The sequence below is a fragment of the Heloderma suspectum genome, chromosome 1, assembly GCF_057233095.1.
Source record: "Heloderma suspectum isolate Gila_16-S chromosome 1, 16-S_ref, whole genome shotgun sequence".
Classification (NCBI taxonomy): Eukaryota; Metazoa; Chordata; class Lepidosauria; order Squamata; family Helodermatidae; genus Heloderma; species Heloderma suspectum.
Window position 1 is genome coordinate 30,129,002 of NC_139458.1, and position 16,641 is coordinate 30,145,642.

Sequence of the window (16,641 nt, forward strand, 5' to 3'; positions counted from 1 at the left end):
GAAACCTCTCAGTGTGTGTGTGGGGGGGGGGTCAGAGAACCCCTGTGAATGGGTTGTGCTGTGGTACAGGAGGCTGAGGGGGGAAGGGGATTAGAAATCACACAATTCTTGGTGATTCCCCGCTTGCCCCTCAGGTACCCCATTAAGCAGGGTCCCTCAACCTTTGGGAGGCTTTTCAGTGGGCTACTGAGGGGAGATAGGCAGGAAAGTCATCTTCTACCCACCTCCTCCTCGACTTGATCCAACCCAAGTAGTACAGACCTGAGCCAGCTACTTACAGTTTCTAGGCTCCACTTATACAGGAATTTTTACATTTCTTAGAAATTATGCTATGTTTCCTAGTATTTTAGAAATAAAATGTTTGTTTTGTTTGCAGGCACAAATATACACATTAGGAATCTCTCAAGCAACTGAAACCTATAATCTGAAAGTCATATATGTTTCAAGGTCTGCTACGACTGGAGAATCTAGATATAATTTAGATACCACTGAAGTCAACTTGAGAACTCTAACTGATTTTAATGGCTATGGATTTTGACCTCTGTGTTAAAAAGAAAAAACATTTCCTTGGAAGCTGATTTCCTTCATCCCCCAATTCTTTGAGAACCTGAACCATGTCTACATTCTGTGCAGTAGGAAAAAATCCAAATACACGGGGTGAGATGCTGGCAGAATGGAGTCCCCCTCTCCACTCACATGCCCCCAAAATCGGCTCCGGAAGGTTGGGAGACCCTCTGGAGCAGATTTTGGCAGCATATAGGGAGAGCAGGAGGGAGGAGAAGTCACAGTGCATAAAAGGATATCTGCTTGCGCAGTGTTGGATATCATCATAAATTAGGCAAGTTATTCAGGGATCATTTAACTCTGCTTGGAAAATGCATGCCAGGACCTCAGGATCAAATCCTCCAAGTTAGACGCTGGCTAATTTTGTTTCAACAAAACCCCTCAACATTTATGTCTTTCTATATAGTTCTTTAAAAAAAAAAAAAAGTAAGTAAATTTAGAAAATATTATCAGTTAATATTAATTTGAACCTTCCTACCTGGTTTATCTTTTTCAGTGAAACACTTGCACATCAATTCGTCAATATTATCAGTATACCTGACAGAAAAAGAAAGCAGTAAGTTATATTTAACAGATCAACAGCTAGTTGTTTTGCTAGATTTTGATCCCTTTCAAGTGTATATACACAGTGATGAGAGGAAAAATTAGGCCAATCTATTAAATTTTAAAATTATACTTCAATACTGAATGAATATCTTTCATTCTCTACTACAGTACAATCTCATTTAGTAATATGGACTCAAAATATTCAGACAACCAAAACCTTAGATGAATGGCAATATTATTATACTATAATATTTTTGATGGATGTGTTACTATATCATGAAATTCCCAGAAAACCATGTACATTTATCAAGTAGGAAAGTCAGTATCTTTAACTGGACTAACTTGTGCTGGGAAAATGGAATAAGAACTTCCAAGAGGAAATGACAGGTAAAACAAGTTTATACTAACACAGGGCTCTGTGGCGCATGTGTGAGCAAGGTTGCTCAGTAGTCTAAGAAAGGTAAGACCATCATGTTCAGATGTTAAGAAGGGGGGGGGCAGGGCAGACGGCAGTCAACTTGTTCAACATTTACACTTTGTCTTTGTTGTATGTCCAACTTGTTCACCAGTTTTCTTTTCTGCAAAATGAGGAATATTCATCCCTTCTTGTAACAGTTTGGCAGTGCAATATTGTAACACCTAACTGCATGTTTTAAATAAGAATTTTTCATCTAATGTAGTATGTCTTAGAAAATACAATAATCTCACTTCTCCTGGGTCGGTCAAATCCTAACTATACATCCGACCAATATTTTGGATTCATAAGAGGATGGTGTTGAGCTATTTTTGAATATGCCAAGTTTGTTTTTGTTTTCAAATTTATTTTTAATTAAAATAGCCATTTACCTAATTTTGGAGTCTCTGACATAATTGGGGTCTTTCAGGTTGTCTTCCCAAGGCAGTCTGCCACTAAGCCAACATATCATACAATAACCCAAAATTTCCAAGTCACCACGCCTTGATGGAGCTACAAACAAAACAGAGTATTAAATTCACAATAAAGTTCAAGCTTGACAGCTATAAAACGTATACTTAAGAATCTAAAAGGAACCATGAACATAATACCACAGTGTGTTTCAAAGGTGATGGGCAGGCTGTACTTGGTTGGCCTGGAATTTGGGATGAGCAAAGCATTCTGCATGATATTATTGGTCATAGGCCTATAAATGCTTTCATACCAACATCTCCTATGTGTGTATCTTGACAGTCATCCATGAAAAGGGAGGTGTGGGATGGAGAGTCCCAGGCTGCTGTCATGCCTGGTTGAAGATTAAGTGTTTCAAGGAGAAGAGGTGTGCAATGAATGAGGTTTCTAAGTGGGGTCAGACCTGACTATGGCTGGGATCCAAACAACTACTTTAGGGGCACCCAAGGGTTTTTAACTTTTCTTTCTAGAACAGCAAGCCCCATGCCATATCACAAATTGCTTTTGAGACTCTCCTCAAAAGCATGAAGGCACTTCTTTCTGACTAACAGAAGATCAAAGTCCCTTTGGGTTCACTGAACTAGCTGCAACATTCTCCAGATACTGGCCCTAGAAAGCTTAGGAGACAGTCACAATTACACCTACTTTGAGCCACAGTGCGCCACAGCACACTTCTTGATAGGATGCTTCTCTAGCTTTTTTTTTACCATTAGTCTCAGAGTTACTGAACTGAGTAGAGCATTACACTGTCAAAATTAGGCCAAACACTGGGATTACACTTTAAAATGTCTCTCATCCTGGAAGGTGACAGATATACCCCTGTCCATGCATATGTGGAAGATAACTACACGTGCAGACAGAACTTCACTTTTTCTCTGCAGCAGTTCCTACCTGAAGGTGAAGAGAAAAGCTGCTGTGAATTTTTTTTTTTTTTAAGAGTGTCTCTTCTGTGGTAGGGAATGCTGAAGAGAAAAAGGAACAGTAACTCTCTAGCTATGTGAAAGGGAGGGGAGGGGAGTGGGAATCTAGCTTAGTAGCTGAGCAGATGCTGTGCATGCAGAAGGTCCTGAGTTCAGCCTCCAGCATCCCTAGATAGCGCTGGGAATGACTCCTGTCTGAAACTCTGGAGAGCCACTGAGTAGCCAGTAGTGAGCTACATAGACCTATGGTCTGATTCAGTATAAGGCAACTTTCTCTGAATGGGGTTTCCTATCTGTAGGCATATCCATCCATCCCTTGAGACCTGCCCAAGGCCCCATCTACACGAGCCTTTTACTCCAGGGCGGCTGTGAGTCGAGGTCCCTCAGGAAAGACAACACGATCGCCACTTTGCAACCATCTGTGGTTTTCTCCCGGAAAATGCAGATTTCTAAGGAGGCGTTTTGCTGTGATGTTTTTCGTTTGCTGTGGGTTTCCTCACGGTTGCGAGCCATCTGTCCCTTCCCCAAACTGACTTCGCATTTTGTAGTGGATGCGTTGTAGGCGTGCTGTTGCTTATGTCATTCCGTGATGCCCCTTTACTCCCCCTGTCCCTTCGCAGCTGCACAGTTACAGAGGCACAGAGAGGTGTTTTCATTTATTTAATCACATTTTTGCAGCTTCATATCTTTGCAATGGTTGCTTTTGGACTCAGTGCCCAAGGGCCGGGGGGATCTTGGGGGAGGACCAACTTCACTCCAGCCTCCATTTTGGAGCGATGGGTAGGCACGTACCGCTCATGCTTGTGAGTGCGAACCATCGCAAGTCTCAGACTGGGGAACTGACAGACAGCGTGGAAATGAAGGAGCAGAGAACTCCTACTTTTTACCTAACGAGGGACAGAAAGACACAACAGAACCCCTAAAATACAAAACAGCCACTGAGTCCTGCACTCACAGGACTGCACAGCTGCGCATTCAAGTATAATGGCAAAAAAGGGCACAGAGGAGTCAGTTAGGGAAACCCGCAGTAAATCGCAAGTGTATCCCAGCAGAAGCTAATTTGAAGCTGAAATGCTGCGCAGTTGCAACAGAGTGAAGGGTGAAAGTGGTGCCATGTAGACAGGGCCCAAGTTTTCCAATGTTAAAATATATGTTCTATGTTTGACAAGATAATGAGAAATGACAATATTTGACTTTTTTAGCTGACCAAACAAGAGAACCCATACCCAGATTTTCATATGTAAATCAGGTTCACAGAACTGTTAAGCATTCAGCTATACCACACCCCTTTTACAGAAACTTTCAGTAGTATCATTTCCCAACAATAATATAATCCTACTGGCAACACTTATTGTTTAAAGTTATTCTGCTAATTAGTCACAGCTTTCTGGGATTTTTGGGATGTAAGCAGGCTACTTTAGATCAGTATTTCAACATGGCCACCATGACTAAATACAAAGAACATCGTACAAGTAGCAAAACTAAATTACTTACCCACCCCCTTGTGTGCATCAATACTAGTAAATTCAAGGGTTCCATCATGACACCGTTTGGGATTTTCTTTGTAATCCTTGTGATTGCCTTCTGGACAGTATCGATACGCAAGGCCATAATCCACCAAGTACACCTGTTAAGATTCCAGATGCATCAAAGTCAGCTTCACTCAAGAATTAAAAATGACTATATTAAGATAATGTTTTTCATCTGTACAAAGAGTTCTCATTAGATCATTATTCTCAGGAATTATCATTCGGTCTTCAAACATAACCTAAAAATAATTCTAGTATCTACAGACTAATCATTCCACGTAGTCCAATGTATAAGAGCAACGCATCACATTATTAGATGTAACACTACACAAGGAAGATATTTGCTTTTCATAAAGGAAAAAACTAAGTCTCCTTCCACAGTATACTTTTACCTAGAGCGATTTAATACTAGTTTTAAAAGAACAGTATAGCAAAATATTACATACTCCAAACTGAGTGCCATTTTTTGGTAGAAAGGTAGGGTATAAATTAAATAAATATTCAATTAATTCCCAATTTGAAAAGAACCACTGGCCTGACTCCAAGGATCTAGAAGAGACTATGCTAGGAGAGTAGGTGGAGAGTCCAAGTCCCTGATTTGCATCATATCACCAGCACAAGCCTGATATATATAGTTTAAGTCCATCACAAATGTTCTGAAACTAGAATGCTGCCAGTGTTCCAATGTCTGCAGGGGGATTCTATACTGCAAAGGGAATCTAGTGGAGTCTATGTACAATGTCTATTCTTTTGGTTACAGAAGGTGACCTCTCAGGATCAAACTACATGAACTGGGACACTAGAGTGGGAGGATACAGGAGCTTTTACCCTATACCCCCGCTGTGGTTCTGATCCAGATTGCTCCCCACCCCCATACCTGCAATTAAACATTGCCAAAACATTATCCAGTTGTAACATACACTGCATGCGTATGCCCCTTGAACAGGAAAAACAGCAAGGGGACAAGAGATAAAGCCCACACCAGGGTCCTGATCCATATCAAGTCTCCTGAGCTTACTCTTGAGAGAAAAAAAAAAACACAGAGCTTCTAGCTACATCTTTAAAGTGCTTGATTCTTAAGGCAGGATTGCAGAACACTTCCTGAGCCAAATTGCCCTGCACTGGACCCTCTGCAGGCTGGATAACATCAGTGTGTTAGATACTGAAGCCACACCCACCCATGCCATCACCCCACCCTCCAGTTTTGCCTTTCTCCATGCTTGGAGAGCCATAGAATTCCATGCCTCTCAATACAGAGAAAGGAACTTGGCTGGCCCATCTTCAGGCGGTGTGCAATGCACAAAGCCACTCAGCTCTCACTGAGAAAAGCAGCCGTTCCCTCCCAGTGCTGCTTGAATCTCCCACCACCTGCATCCCTGTTATCTCCAATCTGAGTGTATTTTACTTAATGGAACTGTTTAGTAAATCAGAATAGAATTGCAACGTCCATTTACAATCCACAAATTGCATTATATAATGCTGGAAAGAGCATCCAATAACCCCTTGCTTGTTATAATTCAGCACAAAGAAGTCTTCTGGATTGGATAACTCAAAAGCAGCACTTCTAGTTTTTAACATTTGTTAATCATAATGAAAGTATTATTGTACTATTATGTTTTTGATATGTTCTAATTAGCAAGCATGTTTCCCTGGATTTATTGTTTGAGATGTTGTTGTTCAGTCGTTCAGTCGTGTCCGACTCTTCGTGACCCCATGGACCATAGCACGCCAGGCCTTCCTGTCCTGCGCTCTCTCCCGGAGCGTGCTCAAGTTCATATTCATTGTATCGGTGATGCTATCTAGCCATTTCATCCTCTGCCGTCCCCTTCTCCTTTTGCCTTCAGTCTTTCCCAGCATCAGGGTCTTTTCCAGGGAGTTTTCTCTTCACATTAGGTGGCCAAAATATTGGAGCTTCAGCTTCAGTATCTGTCGTTCTAATGAGCACTCAGGGTTGATTTCCTTTAGGATTCACTGATTTGACCTCCTTGCAGTCCAGGGGACTCGTAAGAGTCTTCTCCAGCACCACAGTTCAAAAGCATCAATTCTTCAGCGCTCAGCCTTCCTTATAGTCCAGCTCTCACAGCCATACATTACTACTGGGAAAACCATAGCTTTGATTATACGAATCTTTGTCGGCAAGGTGATATCTCTGCTTCTTACTATGCTGTCTAGGTTGGCCATAGCTTTCCTCCCAAGGAGCAAGCGTCTTTTAATTTCATGGCTATAGTCACCGTCTGTGGTGATCTTGGAGCCCAAGAAAGTAAAATCTGTCACAGCTTCCATTTCTTCCCCTTCTATATGCCAGGAAGTGATGGGGCCACATGCCATGATCTTCGTTTTGTTAATGTTGAGTTTCAAACCAGCTTTTGCACTCTCCTCTTTCACCCTCAACAAGAGGCTCTTCAGATCCTCTTCACTTTCTGCCATTAGGGTGGTATCGTCTGCGTATCTGAGGTTGTTGATAATTCTCCCGGCAATCTTAATTCCGACCTGTGATTCATCCAACCCGGCATTTCGCATGATGTACTCTGCATATAAATTAAATCAGCAGGGTGACAATATACAGCCTTGTCGTACTCCTTTCCCAATTTTGAACCAAGCGGTTGTTCCATGTCCGGTTCTTACTGTTGCTTCTTGACCCTCGTACAGGTTTCTCAGGAGACAGGTAAGGTGGTCTGGGACTCCCATCACTTTAAGAATTTGCCACAGTTTGTTGTGATCCACACAATCAAAGGCTTTAGCGTAGTCAATGAAACAGAAATAGACGTTTTTCTGGAATTCTCTTGCTTTCTCCATGATCCAGCGAATGTTGGCCATTTGATCTCGAGTTCCTCTGCCTCTTCGAAACCCCGCTTCCGGTAGTTCTCGGTTCACATGCTGCTGAAGCCTAGCTTGTAGGATTTTGAGCATCACCTTGCTGGCATGTGAAATGAGCACAATTGTGCGGTAGTTTGAACACTCTTTGGCGTTGCCCTTCTTTGGAATTGGGATGTAAACTGACTTTCTCCAGTCTTGCGGCCATTGTTGAGTGTTCCAAATTTGTTGGCATACTGAGTGCAGCACTTTAACAGCATCATCTTTTAGGATTTTAAATAGCTCAGCTGGAATTCTGTCATCTCCGTTAGCTTTGTTGTTACTAATGCTTCCTAAGGCCCACTAGACTTCACTCTCGAGGATGTCCGGCTCAAGTTCAGTGAGTGCGCTATCATGGCTATCAGGGACATTCAGATCTTTCCTGTATAGTTCTTCTGTGTATTCTTTCCACCTCTTCTTAATCTCATCTGCTTCTGTTAGGTCCCTGCCTTCTTTGTCCCATCTTTGCACAAAAGGTTCCCTTGATATCTCCGATTTTCTTGAAAAGATTTCTAGTCTTTCCCATTCTATTGTTTTCCTCAATTTCTTTGCATTGTTCATTTAAGAAGGCCTTCTTGTCTCTCCTTGCTATTCTCTAGAACTCTGCATTCAGTTGGATATATCTTCCCCTTTCTCCCTTGCTTTTCGCTTCCCTTCTTTCCTCAGCTACTTGTAAAGCCTCATCAGACAGCCACTTGGCTTTCTTGCATTTCTTTTTCTTTGGGATACATTTCGTTGCTGCCTCCTGAACAATGTTACGGACCTCCGTCCATAGTTCCTCAGGCACTCTGTCAATCAGGTCTAATCCCTTAAATCTATTCCTCACCTCCACTGTATATTCATAAGGGATATGATTGAGGTCATACCTGAATGGTTTAGTGGTTTTCCCTACATTCTTCCATTTAAGCTGAAATTTTGCAACAAGAAGCTCATGATCTGAGCCACAGTCAGCTCCAGGTCTTGTTTTTACTGACGGTATAGAGCTTCTCCATCTTTGACTGCAAAGGACATAATCAATCTGATTTTGATATTGACCATCTGGTGATGTCCATTTGTAGAGTCACCTCTTGTGCTGTTGGAAAAGAGTGTTTGCTATGATCAGCGTGTTCTCTTGGCAAAACTCTATTAGCCTTTGTCCTGCTTCATTTTGTACACCAAGGCCATGCTTGCCTGTTATCCCGGTGATTTCTTGATTTCCTACTTTGGCATTCCAATCCCCTATGATGAAGAGGACATCTTTTTTTGGTGTTAGTTCTAGAAGGTGTTGCAGGTCTTCATAGAACCGATCAACCTCAGCTTCTTCGGCCTCAGTGGTTGGGGCATAGACTTGAATTACTGTGATGTTGAATTGGTTGCCTTGGATTCGTACTGCGATCATTCTATCGTTTTTGAGATTGTACCCCAGTACTGCTTTTCCCACCCTTTTGTTGACTATGAGTGCTACTCCATTTCTTCTCAGGGATTCTTGCCCACAGTAGTAGATATGATGGTCACCTGAATTAAATTCGCCCATGCTTGTCCATTTTAGTTCGCTTATTCTCAAGATGTCGATGTGCAGTCTTGCCATCTCATGTTTGACCACCTCCAGCTTACCTTGATTCATTGATCTGACATTCCAGGTTCTTAAACAATATTGTTCTTTACAGCATCGGATTTTCTTTTCACCATCAGACACATCCACGGCTGAGTGTCCTTTCGGGTTTGGCCCAGCCGCTTCACTCTTTCTGGCGCTACTTGGAAATTCCCTCTGCTCTTCCCCAGTAGTATATTGGACACCTTCCGACCTGAGGGGCTCATCTTCCGGCATCATAACTTTTAGCCTTGTGGTACGTTCCATGGGGTTTTCTTGGCAAGAATCCTGGAGTGGGTTGCCATTTCCTTCTCCAGTGGACCACATTTTGTCAGAACTCTCCGCCATGACCTGCCCGTCTTGGGTGGCCCAGCACAGCATAGCTTATGGCTTCACTGAGTTATGCAAGCCCCTTCACCACAACAAGGCAGTGATCCATGAAGGGGACTGTTCGAGATATACACCTAAAAATGTTAAGTGCGCACCTTGAAATGAAATCAGTTAAGTATTTATAATCCCACATATCATACAATTCACAGGAAAGCAGATCCAAATACATTGAGGAGAGGGCCGGATTGCCAACAATGTCATTATACACTTCTTGTTCAAAAACTGGGAAATTCAATTCAATCAGTAAACCTGCCAGTTTAAGTCCAGAGTTAAGGCTATCTCATGTTGATTCAAACTCCACAAAGTTGGGAAATTGGAAGCTAAAGCCGATGCCTTAACAGGAAAGTCCCATGATCAGTAATGATGATGTGCAATGTCACAAATTGTGCTTGCTTACTTACAACTTTTCCTTGGTCTTTCAGACCCAAATCCAGGTGTGGACGATGGAGTGCTGGGGACCAGCAAATATGTGCCATGTCATCCTGGTTCTATATTACTTTATGAAGCATCTGAGTCTAACTGTATTGCTAGAGGGATCCTCCTGTGAGTTGACTCATGTCAGCAGCTGGTATGATAGGTTAAACCAGGAGTGGGCAGGAAGTATATTTTCAGAGGATTTGGACTTCAACTCTAAGCATTTCTGAGCATTTGCCATGCTCACAAAGACTTCTGGGAATTGAAGTCCAAACATCTGGAGATCTACCTTCTGCCCACCCCTGGATTAAACAGTGGAAGGGGGCCCTCTTCAAGCATCTGTCACCATTCTTATGCTGGTTTAGTACAGAGGAAGCTTTTGTGTGGCATTACACTAAGACCACATGACGCAAAAGCTCAAGTTTTGTATTCTTGATGGTAAATGATACAACCGCCCAGTGACTCTTAGACCTTTATTTATTTATTTATTGCATTTATATCCCACCTTTTTTCCTCTTGCAAGGAACCCAAAGTGGCTTACATTATCCTCCTCCTCTCCATTTTGTCCTCACAACAACAACCCTGTGAGGTAGGTTGGGCTGAGAGTCTGTGACTGGCCCAAAGTCGCCCAGTGAGCTTCCATGGCTGAGTGGGGACTAGAACCTGGATCTCCCGGCTCCCAGTCCAGCACTCTAGCCACTACACCACACTGGCTCTCACTGTTACTCTAGCCAGTGACAGCGACCAGTGACCCTTGCCTTTCTTTCTATAGGTATATTAAGTCCATATACATATGGGTAACAGAAAAGCAAAACTTTTTGTGGACTAGTACATTTTGTGAATTTATTCGCAAAGCTAGTTTTGCTACTTCAAAAGTACTAGTATTTGCTTATTCACCCCAAGATAAGCACTTGAACAGGGGAAAATTATGGACTTCATATGTGCATTTGCCAAACGCTAAAGATGTAAAATAATAATAATAATAATAAAATTAGACAGCTACAGATATTTCTGTAAACCAATTGATTTAAATAATCAACATGTTAAAAAATCAGGTTTTCCAAGTAGCAGAACACTTATGCTTGATGGATTCTTCAAACAAAGGAAATAAAAAATTGACAAAGCAGACAGGCAAACGTAATTCACCGGTGTACTATATAATTTTAAACTTCCACCCCCAAATAGCTGTTTGAAATTCGTTTTGTATCACAAGCATTCTCCTGAATATTATTCAGGGCAGAATAGCCAATTTGATCAACTGCCAGCAAAGTGAATAAAAAATGTACAACATTAACTAGATATAAATGTCAAGCAGAAATATTAATGCTGTACACATTCATAAAGGCAAGACTTCTACTGAGGTTCATAGCAGCTCCATTTTCTTTAAAACAATAGGTTAAACTCTGAAAAGAAAAGACTGGAAGTTACCTGATGTGGAGCCTTGTAGCCCAGAAGAAGATTTGAGGCCTTGATGTCTCCATGCACATATTCATGTTCATGAACATACTCCAAAACATCAAGCTAAAAAAAAGCACAATATAGGTCAATGTCATAAAAATGCTCAACCCCAGTCATTACAGACTGACCTTAAAGCCGAGATTACATTAGGTAGCATTAAAAATATTGAAAGTTTAACTTACTATTCTCAAGCCCAACTGTAATACTGTTTTGCGTGTAAACTGCTTTCCTCTCTCTTCAAAAACCTTCTGAAGATCTTTCCCAAATCTGTCCATCACCATAAATCTATAGCTAATTTCAAAATAAAGGGACGTTGTCATTCCAAAAATTATATTACCCATTTATTTTCAAATGTCTAAGTATCTGTCTGGCAAAAAGGCCCTGAGAGCAGCATACAATAGGAACCCGCAAATTTAAGAACAAGCAGCAAACTTCAAATTATGTTGTTCTCCATTGTTTATGCATCTTATATACATATTTAAATTAAGCAGTAACAAAACACTAGAGAACAATTCAACTAACACTGAAGGTCCATCAGAATAAGAAGGTCTTCAGTAACTTTCTAAACATTAACAGGGAAGTTGTGGTCAAAAGCCGGAGAGGAAAATCAGGGCAATCTGGAGTGCAAGTGAGAGGGCATTTATGATTCACGAACATCTTTGAACCATAGGTTAGAAGCAAAAACTATATTGGTTGAGCATGATTAATTCCTCCCAGACTCATACGCATTAAGGGCACAATCCTATGCGTGTTTAGATAGAAAGAAGTATGCTGGCTAGGGAATGCTGGGAGTTATAGGACTTTTTTCTGTCTAAACATGCATAGGATTGCACCGTAAGTTACATATGTAATGATTTCCAGAGGTGTATCCGTGTTAGTGTGCTGCATTAAAAACAACAAAAAGAATTATACAGCACTTTAAAAACTAATAAATGTATTAATTTTTAAGCAGCTCCACGCAAAATGGAGCTAACAATACTAAAATTCCTAAGATTCACCTAACAATAGCCTCTGCATACATGTATCAGTTAATATCTCTCAATAACATTTACTTAAGGTTTACCATAGATTTAGCTGTACGTATATTTTTTTCAGGTATACAATCCCCCCATATTTTCACAATGATAAACTTTTGCCAACACAATGCCAAAGGCTGTCGTTTAATGATATCCACTAATATTTTTAAGAACTAGTGTAGGGCTTGTGGAATAGCTGTTGCTGGGAGATGTGATTATGAAATATCCTATACACTCTAAAATAATATATTGTTTGTACCTTTTGCCATTCTTTTGATGCATGCCAGAACCCCAGTACTTTGGTACACCTAAGTATTTCAGTTTGTGAGAAGAAATCCATTTCTTAACTGAAAACATAAAACAGTTTCCAAATACGCATTGTTACAGTTTTCTGCAAAGCAATTACTGCCATATTTACGCAAGAATGTGAATACTGGTAAATCAGACAACTGATTAATATCAGTGAATAGCAAACACGTATTTACTACTAAGGCACTAAGGTTACAACCTAGCCAACATTAAGAACTTTTAAGATTCAGTAGAGTTGGTCATGGGCAAGCCTTTCCTGTTGAAATTAGTAAGATTTAAAAGTGCTTACTTTGGCTGGATTGTGCCATTACCTCTCCCTTTCTACATTCATAGACATTTTAATACAACAAATGAATCCTGCACAGGCAAGCAACAGCCAAGACATCTTATCTCTTTAGCAAATTCAAATACAATATTTAAATCCAATGGCTTATACTTTTTCCCCATTCAAATAGCCACCTTTTAGTATGAAAATTCCATTTTCCCCTTGCAAATTAGTGGCTGCAGCCTCAATGGGCTGTGACCTTCTAGCATGAAAAGGACAAGAGCAAGTGTTCCAGTTCAGTAGACCCTGTTTATAAACAATTACCTTCAATAAATATCCAACACTGCACCATTATAAAGAAACATCCAGTTATAATTAAAATGCTCTTAAAGAAACCATTTAAGAGTCCTCTATGTGTTATTGTTCTAGTTGCCCATGAACCATTAAACAATATATTACTACTCTATGTTCTATATTATGATATTCAAAAAAGGATTAAAGAAATTTTGTTGAATCAGAACTCAAGAGCACACTACTTACTTAGCTCTGGTTTAGCAGCTCGTGTGTAGAAACTTAATTCAGTAAAGAGTGGTCCATTGTCACTGGGCTCCTTTAAAAATCATTTTAAAGTAAGTGTAACTTTTCACATTGATTTCTGTCCACCTCTCCCTAGCAAACACTTTGATACTAAAATAAAGCTTTCTTCCACCGTCCTATGCAAAACTTGAAATTTAACCATTTAAATTATCTTCCTTTTAATTAACAACACCTCTGAACCATTTCCTCAATGGCTGATATGTAATGGAAAAAATCCAATCAATTAAGAAAACAGGAATGTTTCGATAGACTTCAATAGGATGGGGTTTTCACTTTAATATGGTGAACGAAGGCCTAATATTTGACATTTTAGTAATAGTGCGTCATTTACTATCACACTGAATTACCAATATATACACTTTTGCTTTATTCTCAGAGCATATGCCTCCTAGGACACAATCTTATCGATTGCACCCTCAGTGACCAGAAACCCCTGAACTCGAAAGCATCTGATCATCCAACGCAGGTTTCGCTAGACGGGCTTTTTAGGCCATCTAGTGAGGGCACTTCAGAGGGGGAAGGAAGGAGGCTCAGGATAAATCGTATCCCAGTCTCTCCTGTCTCCTCCCCACCCACCAAAATACACCCTTTCTCTTCTTCCTCCAAGTCGACCTCAGACAGCAGCTGGCATGGTTCTTTCCATGCCGGCCACAAGGGGCAGGGGAGGCAGGGTGGATCTCCAACTCCCTCTTCCAAGGTCATAGCAGTGTCTACAACTTGGAAGGGTGAATCCGAAAAATCCTATGGTCCCTGGGACATTTGCCCAGAGACCACAGGATTGCTCTTACAGAAGTAAATCTGCAAGTAAGTTTGGGAACATAGGAAACTGCCTTTTTTCAAGTTCAGATGATTTGTCCATCTAGTCCAATATTGTCTACTCTGACTGGCAGCAGTTTTCCAGGCTCTCAAGCAGAGGTCTTTCCCATCACAAGCTACCTAATCTTTTTAGCTAAAGATGCCAGGGACTGAATCTAGGACCTTTCACATGCAGAGCATGGCAAGATATGGTCTCTTCCATGTGTACAAAGGATACCTTTTATCAAATCAGTTCCTACTAAAACAATGGCTCCAATTCTAAAAAGCACAGATTGATCCTCACCAATGCCAATACGTGAGCTTGTGCACATTACAGCCTACCATAAGGCTGAGTAATGTGAAAGATCAGGGTTTGTGTGGCATTTATTTCTCACCATCTTCAGTTGAAGCTGCTGCCGAATTTTAGGTAAGCCTGAACACCGCAGGGGGCTATCCCATGTCAAGAAGCTTGTCTCAATGTTTTTTGTCTTTGAAGCAGTACAGTCTATGCCAGTGCACCACAACTAGTATGTCCTGCATATCAGTGTGCAAGCATATTATATTGTCCAGATGAGCCTGATTTAACTTAAGCAACTCAATCCTGACCCCCGGTCAACTCTAATGGGTTTAAGTTCTTGTGTACATCTACATCTGGTGTCATATGTCCCTAATGTCTAAAAGACATTTATGTTTTCAAGCTGTCTATTCTGTGTTGTCAGAGGCATTCATTTATTAACACAATTTATCTCCATTATGGTTATACACTAAAGCAGACCACAAAGCACGAATGTTCTATATAAATAAAATGTTTATATCAACATCCTTTTAAAACCACACATATATCACCAATATGAACTATGCATTAATGCTTTTCAAAACATTTAGTAGTCAAAGACATGATGTATAGACTATTTTTACAAATGTAAACATAATCGATTCATAGTATCTATAATCTTAAAAATAAAAGGCAGCCAGAAACAGGCAAATCCACATGACACTACTTGATTGCTAACAAGCATTAGTATTTGTAGCTACACTAAACGGCACCTTATAATTTGGCTTTTTTAAAATCAACAGGCTTCCCTTATATTGCCAAAATGTCCAATATATCATAGTCGAACTGGCAAATAGAGGCCAAGGTTCAGCAAATGGTGCCTAAATCTGGCCCTTCAAAGGGTTCCCCCCCTACCCCGGGAGCCTCCAGTGTCTGCCACGTTTACCCCTCCCTTTCAAGGGATGGTGGGAACAGGGAAGGGGGAACTGAGAGGCAGCTAGGAGGAGGCACAGAAAATTGGAGCATGCCCCAAAGTCCTCTGTATCCTCTGGTGCACACTGTCACTTTGCATAAGGCAGCTGGCTGTATCAGAAGCAATGCATGACTCTTTCCTGCTGCTTTTTATCTGGCTAGTGCCAGCACTTTGCATGAAGTCATATAGTACAGAGTACTCCAAGGATAATTCTAGCTTTAAGTGCCCCACTCTGTCCCAGCTGAATCTATCCCCTGCAACCAACCTGTCAAGGAGCAAGGTGATGAGTGGTACAGCTGGAGAACAGGGGTGGAGGTGATGGACTGGAGAGGAAAATGGAACTGGTCTTCCACCACCCATGCACTGTGTAAAGTGTGTCATAGTCAGAATTACAATCATTTCTTATGTTACTACTGCAGAAGACTCTTAACGTAGAAAAGAAATCTATTGCAATTTGAGACTATAACGAAGCAGCAAGAGGACAATGGTGTAAATTATTTTAAATAAGAACGCTAACAGCATGCTAACCAACCAAATTCAAGTTATAATATTGGACTGTTCAAATATAGGCTGTTTCAAAGTAAAAAGATTAAACTTACCACTTTTATAACATAGGGTGCGTCACTGGTGACCGATTTTGAAGAATTAACATCAGCTGTTAAAACATGAAGGGCTTCTTATCAGTAGGATGAGAGGACAACCTTTTAATGTAGTTAGTAATTGTACAAAATAAAGCAGAAACAAGTATTTGATAGCTTGATGAAGAAAACCAAATGGGGGGGGCTTTACACTAGAAGCAGTTTCAGGCAGAAAGGAATACCGCTTGGCTCCTTCACACATTACATGTGTTCCTTGGTTAATCCTGCCTCCAAAGTGAGTATACTTGTATGCTACACATCTACGATAGACATGTTGTTGCACTTAGCATTTCGGCTTTACATATAAACACAAACGATTTTGCATGCACATATTAAATTGTAGCATGAAATGGCTCTCCAGGAGCCCCCACAGAGGAGCGAGGAGCCATAAAACTTTGGTGAGCGACTGAGATGGTGACATTAGTTTGCCTGACATTTGCAAGCCAGGAAGGAACCGTGCTCATTCCTTTTCAATTATTGCAAGTCTGAACAGAGCAAGTTCAGTACAAGCAGCACAGTAACAGTAGCACCAAACAGCCATCATTGTACCATATCCTGAGATTAAAATCTTACAACACTAAGGCTACTTACTTTTTTAACTAAGA

At 40.8% G+C, this 16,641-nt stretch overlaps 1 protein-coding gene across 9 annotated transcripts in view; it reads right to left on the minus strand.

The window, feature by feature from the left end:
* The window catches only part of VRK1 (VRK serine/threonine kinase 1), a 41,087-nt gene that overhangs the window by 16,458 nt on the left and 7,988 nt on the right, over window positions 1–16,641 (minus strand). For all 9 annotated transcript variants that reach the window (XR_014788463.1, XR_014788459.1, XM_084839472.1 and 6 more), the window contains exons 3-10: window positions 15,998–16,053; window positions 13,300–13,369; window positions 12,445–12,532; window positions 11,352–11,460; window positions 11,140–11,232; window positions 4,450–4,582; window positions 1,957–2,077; window positions 1,043–1,101 (exon numbers count right to left, since the gene is read on the minus strand). Coding sequence is in view for 7 of the 9 variants with exons in the window: in XM_084839472.1 (XP_084695598.1) it covers window positions 1,043–1,101; window positions 1,957–2,077; window positions 4,450–4,582; window positions 11,140–11,232; window positions 11,352–11,460; window positions 12,445–12,532; window positions 13,300–13,369; window positions 15,998–16,053 (729 nt within the window). In the remaining 2 variants the exon portion in view is untranslated. The remainder of the gene's footprint in view (window positions 1–1,042; window positions 1,102–1,956; window positions 2,078–4,449; window positions 4,583–11,139; window positions 11,233–11,351; window positions 11,461–12,444; window positions 12,533–13,299; window positions 13,370–15,997; window positions 16,054–16,641) is intronic.